This window comes from Agelaius phoeniceus, chromosome 22 (genome assembly GCF_051311805.1).
Source record: "Agelaius phoeniceus isolate bAgePho1 chromosome 22, bAgePho1.hap1, whole genome shotgun sequence".
NCBI classification, from domain to species: Eukaryota; Metazoa; Chordata; class Aves; order Passeriformes; family Icteridae; genus Agelaius; species Agelaius phoeniceus.
In genome coordinates, this window is record NC_135286.1 from 1061282 (window position 1) to 1072500 (window position 11219).

An 11219-nucleotide genomic window follows, 5' to 3' on the forward strand; every position below is an offset into this window, starting at 1 on the left:
GGGAAGGCCTGGCCCATCCAGAGGTCCTTTATCAGGCCTGGAGGCAGGAGATGGAAATAGGTGTGAGGGAGGATCAGCAGTGACTCAGGCCCAGAATGTATTTAAAGAACTTCTATTAGTGCTAAGATTAAAAGGCACTCAGAGGTCACCAAACCCAGGTAGAAGCAAGATTGGGATGATAAAGGAGGAGGCATTAAACCCTGGGGAGCTGCACCCCTGCAGGACATGCAGGGAAAATCCAAGTGAATGAGGATCAGCACGTCCTGAGCTCAGGTCTGTGGCTCCTCAAGCACCAAATTCACCCAGATGGACTTTGAAAAATGCCTCTGTCCAGAAGCTTCTTGGAATTTATCACACACGTTTTAGTAACAGGTGATCTCAGCATTCCAGCTCTGGAGGAGGTTTACAAGCACTTGAGCACACATTGACATCCATGTGAAGAAAGAAAAGGTTCAGCACAGAGGGAAGTGCACAAGGAGCTGCCCTGAAACCTCCCCTGCCAGGCAGGGCCTGGAGCAGCCCTGCCTCAGGTCAGACCCTGCACAAGGGCAAGGAAAGGCTCACCCATCTCCAACTTCACTGGGTACATCACAGCTGCTGCAGCACAAAAAGAATTCAAAAGCACCTTCCAGAAAAACCTCAGGCTTCAGAACTGAGCTGATTTCAGAAACACAGCTGGGGTTCTTACAAGAATTCCACAGCAGCAACCCAGCAAGTTCTCAGTGATTAAAAGGGGCTTGGAACCGGGTGCTTTGTAAGGTCCCAACCCACTCTGTGATTCCATGATTCTGGAAAGTCAGGAGCCCCCAGGATTCCTCAGATGAGCTCCCACACCACTACAGCTCCTTCCACAAGTTAATCAAACCTGCTGTTCATTTCTTGCAGGGCCTTCAAACACTTTACTTGTTCTGACCAGCAATTTTCACAGCAAATATTGAGTTTGAGCTTCTCCATCCTCTCAGAGCACTGCCCAGGTAAGGCTGTTAGACTCCTGCTTGGCAAGAACTCCACAGGAGCATCACTAATTAAAGGGCTTTTCCTGCTCCATCAGGCCAGTTAAAAGCCCCAATTTTTCCAGAGCCAGCACAGTGGATCAAACACTTTCTCATCTCTGAGCAGTCATTAACCCTGCACAAAACAAAGCTGATTAGCAAATGTAAACGTCCAGATAAAAATAGCCAACATCTGTTTAAATTTAGAAATTTATTTTGTTTAATCCACAAGCTTTATATAGCTTTAGTTAAAAAAACAAAAACAAAGAACAGTGAAAACATGACAATATCCAAAGTTCAGGTTCCTCTAAACTTTCAAAGAACACAGCTCTGAAAGTTGCTCAGACCATTCCGAAGAACCGTAACGAGACAAGATTTATGAATGGGGCAACGACAGCTCACAAACAAAATTTATGGAACTGAAGGAATTATTATTTTTTTTTCTGGGTCTGCTGATCATGGAAACTGCCCTTTAAAAAAAGAACATAAAAATACAAATGAAATTCCAGTGTTCCAAATCAACATGTTACATCAATATAAACCCACAGTGTCCTGGTAAACAACATGCTTTCATTTATGTACCACTCTAAATTGCTATTCTTGATTGGCTTTAATGGAGACTATACAGGCAACAGTAGAAAGCATTAAAATAGAGATGTACTTCCTTGAATTCTGCAGTGGTTTTACTCCTGGGCAAGCCTACAAACCACAAAGGTTAGTAGCATCATGTAAGTGATACAAAAGAAGTCAAATGAGCCCCTCACAAATTCTGCTCAAGGCTCTGCTGGATTTCAAAGAAATGAGGGAACTGACGGTCATGTTTCAAACCTCCAAAACAAATTCCTACTGCTTCTAAAAAGTCTCACTCTAAATGAAATTATGCTGACTGTCAATGAAAGAATGTCACTAGTACACTGTGGACACCTTTTGTAATGTAAATCCATGCCCTTTGTACATGGTGAACCTCAACCTAGCAATTATTACAACAAATGTTATATTCTAAAGCTCAAACACATTTAGCAATTTGAAATTGAATTCTGAGTACAAACCAAATAAAATGTACATTATATCAAAGGGTTGGCCTAGGAGGGGGGGGACACCTGCGCCTTCCTCATGGACCTCAGGGCCTTCTCCCGCAGGTGCTTTTCGAGGTCATCCAGGTTGTCCTCGGGTTCGCTTTCTGTCTCCTTCAAACAAACACAAAGAGCTGCTTCAAACACCCCTGGCCTGGCCAGGCTGAGCCCTCCCAGCACTGAAATGCCCACATGGAATCACACACCCCAAATCTCATTTGGAATTAGGGCTGTCAGAACACCGGCAGAGCAGCGCACACCACCCCTGACAAAGTCCCAAATTCTCACCTTTTTGGGTTCTGTCTCTGCTTCCTGCTCTCCCTGTGCTGAGGTGGTGTCTGCTGGAGCCACAGCAGCAGCCACTGCAGCTGCTGCTGCCTTCTCCTTCTTATGCTTTTTGTGTTTCTTGTGCTTTTTATCCTTTTTATGCTTCTTATCCTTCTTTTTCTTCTTCTTCTTGCCACCACCTTCTTGATCTGAATTCTGTAATAAATAATTCAATACATGTTACAACTCATCTCTAAGGCTTCAAACTTCTCTGGCAAAGAATGGAACTGTCCCTGGGAAACACCTCAGAAGAGGAGGTGAAGATACCAAACAATCTGTTCTCCTCCCCCTGGGAATACTCTGAGTTTACACATAGGATCCTGACCATAAACAGGCCCCCCTCACTCTGTAGCCCATAAACTCACATACACTCATGAAAAGGGACAGACTTTTCCCCAGAAGTCTGATTTTCTATAGAGCACTATTTTCTCCCACACTTGGAGAGGTTAAGCTTGAAAAATTCCTGTTACAAATTCTTTTTAGAAGTTTTTAACAATGAAGAATGACCCCAAGCAGTTTCCCCCAATGAATAACCAACCCTGGGGCTGCTCAGCATTCAGCCCTCCCAAGCAGAGGCTGCCCTGGTAGCCAAAGCAGTTCTGTTTTAGGAGCAGACAAATACCCTGGCAGGTGATGGGCTCTGAGTTGGGCTCTTGGCCTTTTTTGCAGGTGACCAGTTTGCAGAAGGAGAGCGAGAGCGGGCAGGAGATGCAGGTCCTGGGTGTTTTTTGGGAGCCGTCTCAGGTGACCCTGACGCAGAGCGGGACGAGGACACGCGCCGGGGGCTGGGGGTGGAAGCCCTGGGAACACAGAGTCAGAGCTGAGACACAGAACAAGGCAACATCAACACCCAAGGGAACACCTGTGCTTTCACTTGGGCAGGCTGCACTTAGAAGATTTAAAGTGATTTTAAAAAATAGATTAATTGCTTTGCTGGTGTGGTAAAAAAGTCAAAACCATCCAATGGCAGAGTGGATCCATAATGCAGAGGGATAATGCAGCCTGAAAAGCTGTTAAACAACCCTGTTGCTGCTTAGAACTAATTGCTGCCTTTCTGCTTTAACTAAGTTATAATCAAATTAAAAGTCAAGAGAACAGCAATACTATTTCATTGTGCAAGGCTTTCCACTCAGCTACATTTCCTTCTGAAAAAATTCCTAAGCCAGCACCACACTTCTCACAGTCTGCTCAGAAAAGTAGCATCTCACTAAAGACAAAAATATTTACAATTGTAGCAGTTTATCATGAATGGTCACTTATGGAATAATTTCTGAGCTAATGAGAAGTGCTGGTCCCCTTCCACAGTTAGGTTTAAAGACAAAGTTAAGTTTTCTTTAAAGCCAGCAAATAAAGGGAAGGATCTGGGGAGACCTTGTGGAACATTTCAGGGTCTTTTAAAAAGGAGGGAGAGGGGCTTTTAATGCAGGCAGTGCAAGGGGGAATGGCTTCCACTGCCAGAGGCAGGGATGGATGGGATATTGGGAAAAACTTCTTCCTTGTGAGGGTGGGCAGGCCCTGGCACAGGGTACCCAGAGCAGCTGGGGCTGCCCCTGGAGCCTGGCAGTGCCCAAGGCCAGGGCTTGGAGCAGCCTGGGACAATGGAGGTGTCCCTGCCATGGCAGGGGTGGCACTGGATGGGCTTTAAGGTCCCTTCCCACCCAAACCATTCTGGGATTCTATGATTCCTTAACTACTTCCACTGCATTACAACTAAACAACCACCCCCCATCAAACCCAGAGCAGCCAAGATGGGTTTTTTACTTTGTTTTCTTGGGTTCTGGCGTTCTGGACACCCTCCTGATGGGCCTGCTGCTGGGTGAGGGTGACTGCCTCCTCTGCGGCGACGCCGACGCTCCCCGGCGCGGCGGCGCGGGGCTGGAGGAGGGGTGGGAAGCTCGAGGCCGTGGTGAAGGTGAATGCCTTTTGTTTTGGGGTGGAGAACGCGTTTCCCTGTTGGATCTGCTGGGAGGAGACCCCTTCCTGTGCTTGGAAGACTCAGAAGGGGAGCGCCGCTTGGCAGAGGGGGAGCTCCTCTGTTTTGGCGGTGGGGAGTGGGAGACTCTGCGCTTGGACTGGGGCGAAGGGGAGGCCCTTCTTTTGGGAGGGGGAGGAGGAGAAGCTGTTCTCCTCTTGGGAGGGGGAGAGGGGGAATATCGCCTCTGGATCGGGGGCGAGTATCTCCGAGGAGAGGGAGAACGTCTGCGCGGGGGCGGTGATGGAGACCTGCAAAGAGAACAAACGCTCAGGGGCCAGCCAGGCACGGCAGGCAGTCAGCAGTGCCCTGCAGAGGGGCAAGAGGACTCCAGAGTTCTTTGAACTTCTCAAAATTTAAACTAGAATTCTTTAGAAGTCAAAAGAGTTTAAAATAAAACTCTTGAAATCCAGAAAGGTTGTGGTTGCCCCATCCCTGGAAGTGTCCAAGGCCAGGTTGGACAAAACTTGGAGCAACCTGGGCTAGTGGAAGGTGTCAGCACCCATGGCACGGGGTGGGACTGGATAATCCTTAAGGTCCCTCCCAACCCAAACCATCCCACGGTTGTGTCATTCCAATTCAGGATTTGCAGCAGCAACCCAACAACATCCAGGCCATGCACCCACCACACCCAACCTCCCCAACACACCACAGCCCCCTCAGCTTCCCAGAGAAGGAGCTGGGAGCAGAGCCCTTTCCCATGCCCAGGGCAGGCAGGGGGTGCCCGCTGGGGTCGGTACCTTCGGCGAGGCGGGGACGGGGAGCGGCGGCGCCGGGGCGGGGGCGCCGGGGAAGGGGAGCGGCGCCGGCGCGCGGGGGGCGGCGAGGGGCTCCTCCTCCTCCTGCTGCAGAAAACAGGGACAGATCAGGGAATGCCAGCTGAGCCACCAGCTGCTCCCTGCTCTGCAACCACTGCACAAAATCTGCTCCTTCATGCACCTCAAAATGGAATTCTACTGGGAGCACTGATGGAAAGAAAGGTACTTGAACCTTTCTGAAGAGTGTGAGATGATGAGTGTCTGACTGTCACCCTGAGCCCACCACGGGGTCTGACTGTGACCCTGAGCCCACCACGGTGTCTGACTGTGACCCTGAGCCCACCATGGTGTCTGACTGTCACCCTGAGCCCACCTGACTGTGACCCTGAGCCCACCACGGTGTCTGACTGTCACCCTGAGCCCACCACATCAGCCAGGACACAATTCCACACATGCACAACCTGATCCATCACCACCTTGTAGCCAAAGAAAGACCAAATGGTTGGAATAAGTGATAGATCACTTGATAGATGCTAATTTTGCCTTGGGTGGAGGTAATTTTCTTCACAGTGTGAAACTGTGCTCCATCTGAAATCCAAAATTATTTATTTCTTGAAATGCAGCGAAAAAAACTAGAGTGGCTGCTAAACTGCAGCTCTCTGGATTAAAACTGTTCACCAAATGAGCCATTTTCTGCTTTGCAGGGTTTACAACAGACTTCTGGAAGAGGGAATTTTAATCCAACACATTCTTGCATAGAATTTTAAAGGAAAGGAATATTGGCAAAGTGAAATATTCCTTTTTTTAAAAAAAGCAATTAAGATAAAATGACTGGATAAGGGAAAATTGAGAGCAATTAAAAAGCAAAGCCGCTCATTTACATTAAGTGAGATCTGATTTCAAACATGCTGGGTATTGTTCTCCAAGGCAATGAAACACACTTTTATAGATAAGAGTTTGCTCCAAAATGTTCTTTTATGATCCAAAAAACCCCCAGCCTTCAAATGTACTGACTGTCCTAATTAAAGATGTATTTATGCAACAGGCAGTATGTGAATTCAGTGTGTTGCAAAACAAGATCAAAGCCTTTGAATCCCAACCTGTTTTCCATAGAAATGTTTGACAGGATCCATAATTAGGAAGGTCTGCACTGGTGAGGGAGTCATCCTTATCTCCCACATCATGATGTGTGCTGGGAGTATCTGCTAGCTAAGGCTTAATTACAGCCTGCCCAAGGGTCATTACATCCAATTAATAAACCCATCAAGCTTCCTGCACCTTTCTGCATTTCTAGATCAACACAGAGACACGGAGCAAAAAGTGTCACAAATAAACAAGTCACTGCTGTTCTACTGATTGTCTACTTCCAGTAGTTTCAAATATCTCTTGAACTGAGGAATGAGTTTTGAAAACTCCAATCATCTCTGACCCAGAAGATCAAGATCTCAATTGCTTGTTGCAAGTGTGCAGGAGGGTTTTGAGTCAGTGGCAGCAGGAACCCAACACTGCTCACCCAAAGCTGGGTGTCTGGAGCCAGGAGCCCCTGAGGAACACAAGTGTTCAGCTGTTTCCAGGCATCAGTGGGATGTAACAACATCAAAGTTATTGATGTCACAGGCTGATGTGAATTAACAAGGGGTGAGCAGTGAGGGACACAGCAGCTGCTGCTCCTTCTCTTTTTGCCAGTGAAATGGTTCCAGGTCCAACACAAGAAGCAGCACACCAGTCTGAATTTCCCTCACCGTGAGTGTGTAAGTCTAAAGGACAAAAGGATGGCAAATGCTTATCCATGCCAAAATAAATGACAGCCTGTTTAAGAGATGAACTTCTAACCAACCTTTTCATCACTGGTGATTGCCACCTCTTTTCCATCTGCATCCTGAGAGCAGTGGAGGAAAAACAGAACAAAACAAAACAGATCTATCTGCCACGCATCTGAGGCAAAAATGAACACCATCAAAGAAAGGTCAGAGCAATTTCTGCCAAATGAGTGTAATGGGAAGGAAACCTTGAAAGAAATCTGGGCAGAGTGGGCATGACTCGATGTGCATTTGGTGAGAGCTGCAGAGAGACAGACACGAGCACCAGGAGGGAGGAGCCAAGTGCAGGCAGTTACCGAGGCGAGGAGTCCTTCTGGCGCTTGCGGGGCGAGGGGCTGCGCGAGTGCGAGTGCCGGTGGCGCCTGCCCACCTCCCCGTTCTTCACGTTCGACCTCTTGGGCCTCTCCTCTTCTGAGGAAGACGAAGAACCAGAATCTGCAAACACAGGAAGAATCACTCTCTGGAAAATGATCCTTGGGACACTGGTCACTGACAGGGTAATGCTGCAGTTCAAACCAACCTCATCTCCCATAAAATCGGAACCTGAAATTTCAAACAGATTGGCTGAAGGCGTTGGCTGAACTTAAGTGATAAATAAATCTACTGGGTAAAAAAACTGTCCCCATAAAATTTGGCTAGACAGGTAATTTAAAAGGTGAACTGCAGTTGCTTTTTGAAACTATGTGGACAAAAATACCCAGGTGAATTTACTGATCTCAAGCATAAAAGAGTCCAAAGTAAGGACAGATGATGTAATCCACAGCACACAGTATTTGTGGGTGATGTTAAGAGTTTACAAGCGCAATTTTAAAGCTGCAAACCCATTAACAAAAGATGTAATGACCTTTAAAAGTCATACTTTTATTCCTCCTGAGTAATAATTAAAGTGACCTCATTATGCGTGGCAAATCTGTAATTAAGTTTACAATAGCACTGCAGAGCACAGAGCAAATAGTTTTAATCTGTATTTGAACTTAACTACTTCCTGCAAAAGGAAACTACAACCCAGTTTTCGGGAATTTCTGTGCTCCATACCAGATGAAGACTGTTGATTTTGCCTCCTGTACTGGCGCCTCTGTTGGACAGAATCTGCTGCAGCCATTTTGCCTCCTTTGTCTTCTTCTGAAAGGACACACAAGGACAGGGCACTTAAACCAGGGATAGAGATTTGCCTATGCAGGCAGAAGCAAAGTTATGGACAGCAGACCATCAGGTATGGGGTTTTCCCCAACTCAAATCTTAGGATAACACAAGGCTGGAATACGCTTTGGCTGAACTTTCATTCCAAGCAATCTTGGACAGAATGAGGCAGTAGGAGTGATCATCTTTAGAGTTCTGAAAACTCTTGATTTCAATGCCAGACTTTCTGAAGGGCCCAGCACTTCCCTGCCCAAGGATTTCTGACTAAAAGCCCCATACGCAGCAGCAGATCTGAGAAGCCAGAGCCATACCTGATTCCGACAGTTCTGATTTCCTGGGCTTGGGTGCTGGCGAAGGAGACTCTCTTTTCTCAGTACTCTTGTGTTTGGGTGCTACAAGACAAAACACAACAGCTCAGCTGCATTCCCACCGTTCCTCCAAGGGTGCACGTGAACAGCAGTCCCCAAGGGACAAGCCAAGCTGCGATGGTGGCCCTCACCTGAAGCCCTGCTGGGGGAGACGGAGCCGCGGCTCTTGCGGGCGCGGTTGGACTGCTGGGGGGTGGGCGAGCGGCGGGGCTTGGCCGGGGGGCTGCCGGGGGGCGAGGGCCGGTGGCGGCGCCGGGGGGGGCTGGCGGAGGGCGACAGCCGGCGCGTTTTGCGGGGGGGGCTGGACACGGGTCTCTTGGGAGGCTTCTTTGGTGGAGAGCGGGAGCGCGACGAGGATGAGGAGGAGCTGCTGCCGGACAGCGAGGCCGAGGAGCGTCGTCTCCTGCAAATCAAAGGCACATCAGCTCCTGGCCAGCCGCGGCGGGGAACACGTCAGCACAAAGAACAAAGAACTGCGGCTGTTTGCAAGCACAGACACTGAGCCACAGACAACAGCACTTCCCAAACATGGTGGACTGCCTGCAACGCTCGCTTTGGAGGAGAGGAGGATAACAACCAATCTTTCAGCTATTCTTAACTATAACAGTGAGCTAAAAATTGTTAGTGTCACCTTCACTGGCTTTCTGTCAATCTACAGGCTACAGCTAAGCTTTGCCCCTGGAAACAATTAGTTTTGGTTGGGGTCTCTAATTTCTGGGTGGTTAAGAGAATTGTCTGTGTTAGCACGTGTGACTTAATGGTCTCCAGAGCAGATCTGGGTAAGAGCATAGTGTGCAAGGACACTAAAATGTTTTACACCAGGAGGTGAAAATTTCAGACAACTTAACAACTTAACAATTCAGAATCCATCTATCCATCCTTATGTTTTAGTTTTTCATCTTTACTTTGCAATTTTAAAAGGTAGGGCCTCAGAATTCTGCGGCAAAATTTGTGGCAAGTTCTGTTGCAATTGTGTACCTGCAGAATCCACCTTTGGCTGCAGAATTCCTGAGAACCTGGAAAAAAGAAACCCTACCTTGAGTGAGATAAACATTTGCTGAAAGGGTGCTCTTGTACATCTTGCAACATACATGTTTGATACTTTTCACAGTTTTCCCAGTAACTGTGTGAAATGAACATATTGACAAACTCAGGCAATAGTTATCACCTTGTCACAGAAAGGAAGAGAAGTGTTCCTTCCTCAAAAACAACTGCTGTACACAAGAAGCATCACTTTGATTCTCTTCCTATGAAAAGGATCAGAATCTGTTCTCTCCCCATGAAGACAAATCTCTATTTTGACACTGCCAAAAGCACATCATTTACTTTGCAAGGCAGCTAAGAGCTTTGTCTCTAGAGCAATTCTTATGTTGTGAAAAATGTGACTTTCAACACCAAAGGGCAAATCTTGAAGAATCTTAAGAAAACATATTTCAAGTCCAAATTTAATTTTATGTGATAGAAATACAAGCCATAATTAAAAATTCCCAATGAGTAAAATTCCCAACTCGTTCTCATTTTTTTTCCCCTGTCAGGAAAGAAAAGCACTAAGACTTAAGCAAAAAAGCCCTAAGGGGTATCATGTCAGCCTGTGCTGGGAGCTACCCAGAGCCATTTGAAGAAGCAAAAAAGAAAAAAAGCTCTGAAATAGCCACTTTTCAAAAAGGTGGAATTCTCATCACTACCCTAACTCAGAAGAAATCATTTCATATCTGTAACCGTGTTCCCCCACAGCACGCTCAGGAAACACAACACTGCAGTTTTTCCATCACTCTGATCACACACCTGCCACTGCTAAGGTGAGATGAGCAGGGAATTTTGCTAACACAGCTCCAGTTCCCGTTAACTTTGCAGGTTTAGCCCCTCAGCTGTCTCAAAAAGCAGAGCTCTTACCGCCTGACGGGGGATCTGCTCCTCCTGTGCCTGGGTGGGGGAGGCATCCTCCGGGGTGGGCTCCTCCTGCGCGGGGACGGCCGGCGCCGCGGGCTGGGTCGCCTTCTAGGGGAGGAAGGCCTGTCACCATCAGAAATTCCAATGAAAAGCAACTATCTAACTTGCACAGTTGAGGAAATGTGGCCTCGAGGCACTGAGTGCAGAGTTGCTCTCTCCAAGTGCATCGTATCAAGGCTGTATTTAGGTGAGGATGCCAAATGTACAGACACAATCAGGGCTTTGAAGTTTAACAATGTCACTCTACTAAGTAGTAGAATAATAAAAAAAGGAGGTAAAGAAAGTATTTTACAGCATTTTCACATCAAACCCATGTCCTAGAGAAAGGCTACACAATTCTCATTATCAATATTAAGCAGCTGAATTCCTTCTCTGATCGGTGCTGGTCACCATGAGCATCTTCTCATGAATCAATACCAACAAAACACTCCCAAACACATTTATACACCAAATGCATCCTCCTCACTTGGCCCAAAACATCCACAGCTCAACACCTCTAAAAACATCACTAACCAAGAACATTTAGTGGCATCTTCAGCAGAAAATATTCTCAAGCCTCACTGTCAGCACCTGAAGCCCTACCTTGACCGTGATCTATGGCGCCTTCTGGGTCGAGAATGAGATGGAGAACGGGACCGGGACCTTGACCTGGACTTGGACCGAGACGGGGATCTCTGACGAGTCTTCTCCTTCTCCTTCTCCCTCTCCCTCTCCCGCTCCCTCTCCTTCTTTGAATTACGTTCTGGTGAAGTTTCCTTAGTCTCTGGTACAGGTGGTTCAGGTTTAGGAGCTTTTGGGATATCACTGTTAAAAATAAGG

At 47.3% G+C, this 11219-nt stretch overlaps 1 protein-coding gene across 7 annotated transcripts in view; it reads right to left on the minus strand.

Moving 5' to 3' along the window:
- Positions 1-1184: 1184 nt before the first annotated feature.
- The window catches only part of SRRM1 (serine and arginine repetitive matrix 1), a 17317-nt gene continuing 7282 nt past the window's right edge, over positions 1185-11219 (minus strand). For 2 of the 7 annotated variants that reach the window (XM_077189456.1, XM_077189461.1), the window contains 12 exons: positions 10983-11204; positions 10344-10448; positions 8582-8853; positions 8394-8474; positions 7978-8064; positions 7239-7377; positions 6960-7001; positions 5105-5209; positions 4154-4615; positions 3015-3192; positions 2354-2548; positions 1185-2179 (listed from right to left, as the gene is read on the minus strand). In XM_077189456.1, coding sequence (XP_077045571.1) covers positions 2075-2179; positions 2354-2548; positions 3015-3192; positions 4154-4615; positions 5105-5209; positions 6960-7001; positions 7239-7377; positions 7978-8064; positions 8394-8474; positions 8582-8853; positions 10344-10448; positions 10983-11204 — 1993 coding nt within the window. In that variant the 3' untranslated portion in view covers positions 1185-2074. The remainder of the gene's footprint in view (positions 2180-2353; positions 2549-3014; positions 3193-4153; positions 4616-5104; positions 5210-6959; positions 7002-7238; positions 7378-7977; positions 8065-8393; positions 8475-8581; positions 8854-10343; positions 10449-10982; positions 11205-11219) is intronic. The other 5 variants (XM_077189459.1, XM_077189458.1, XM_077189457.1 and 2 more) reach the window with 5 other exon arrangements.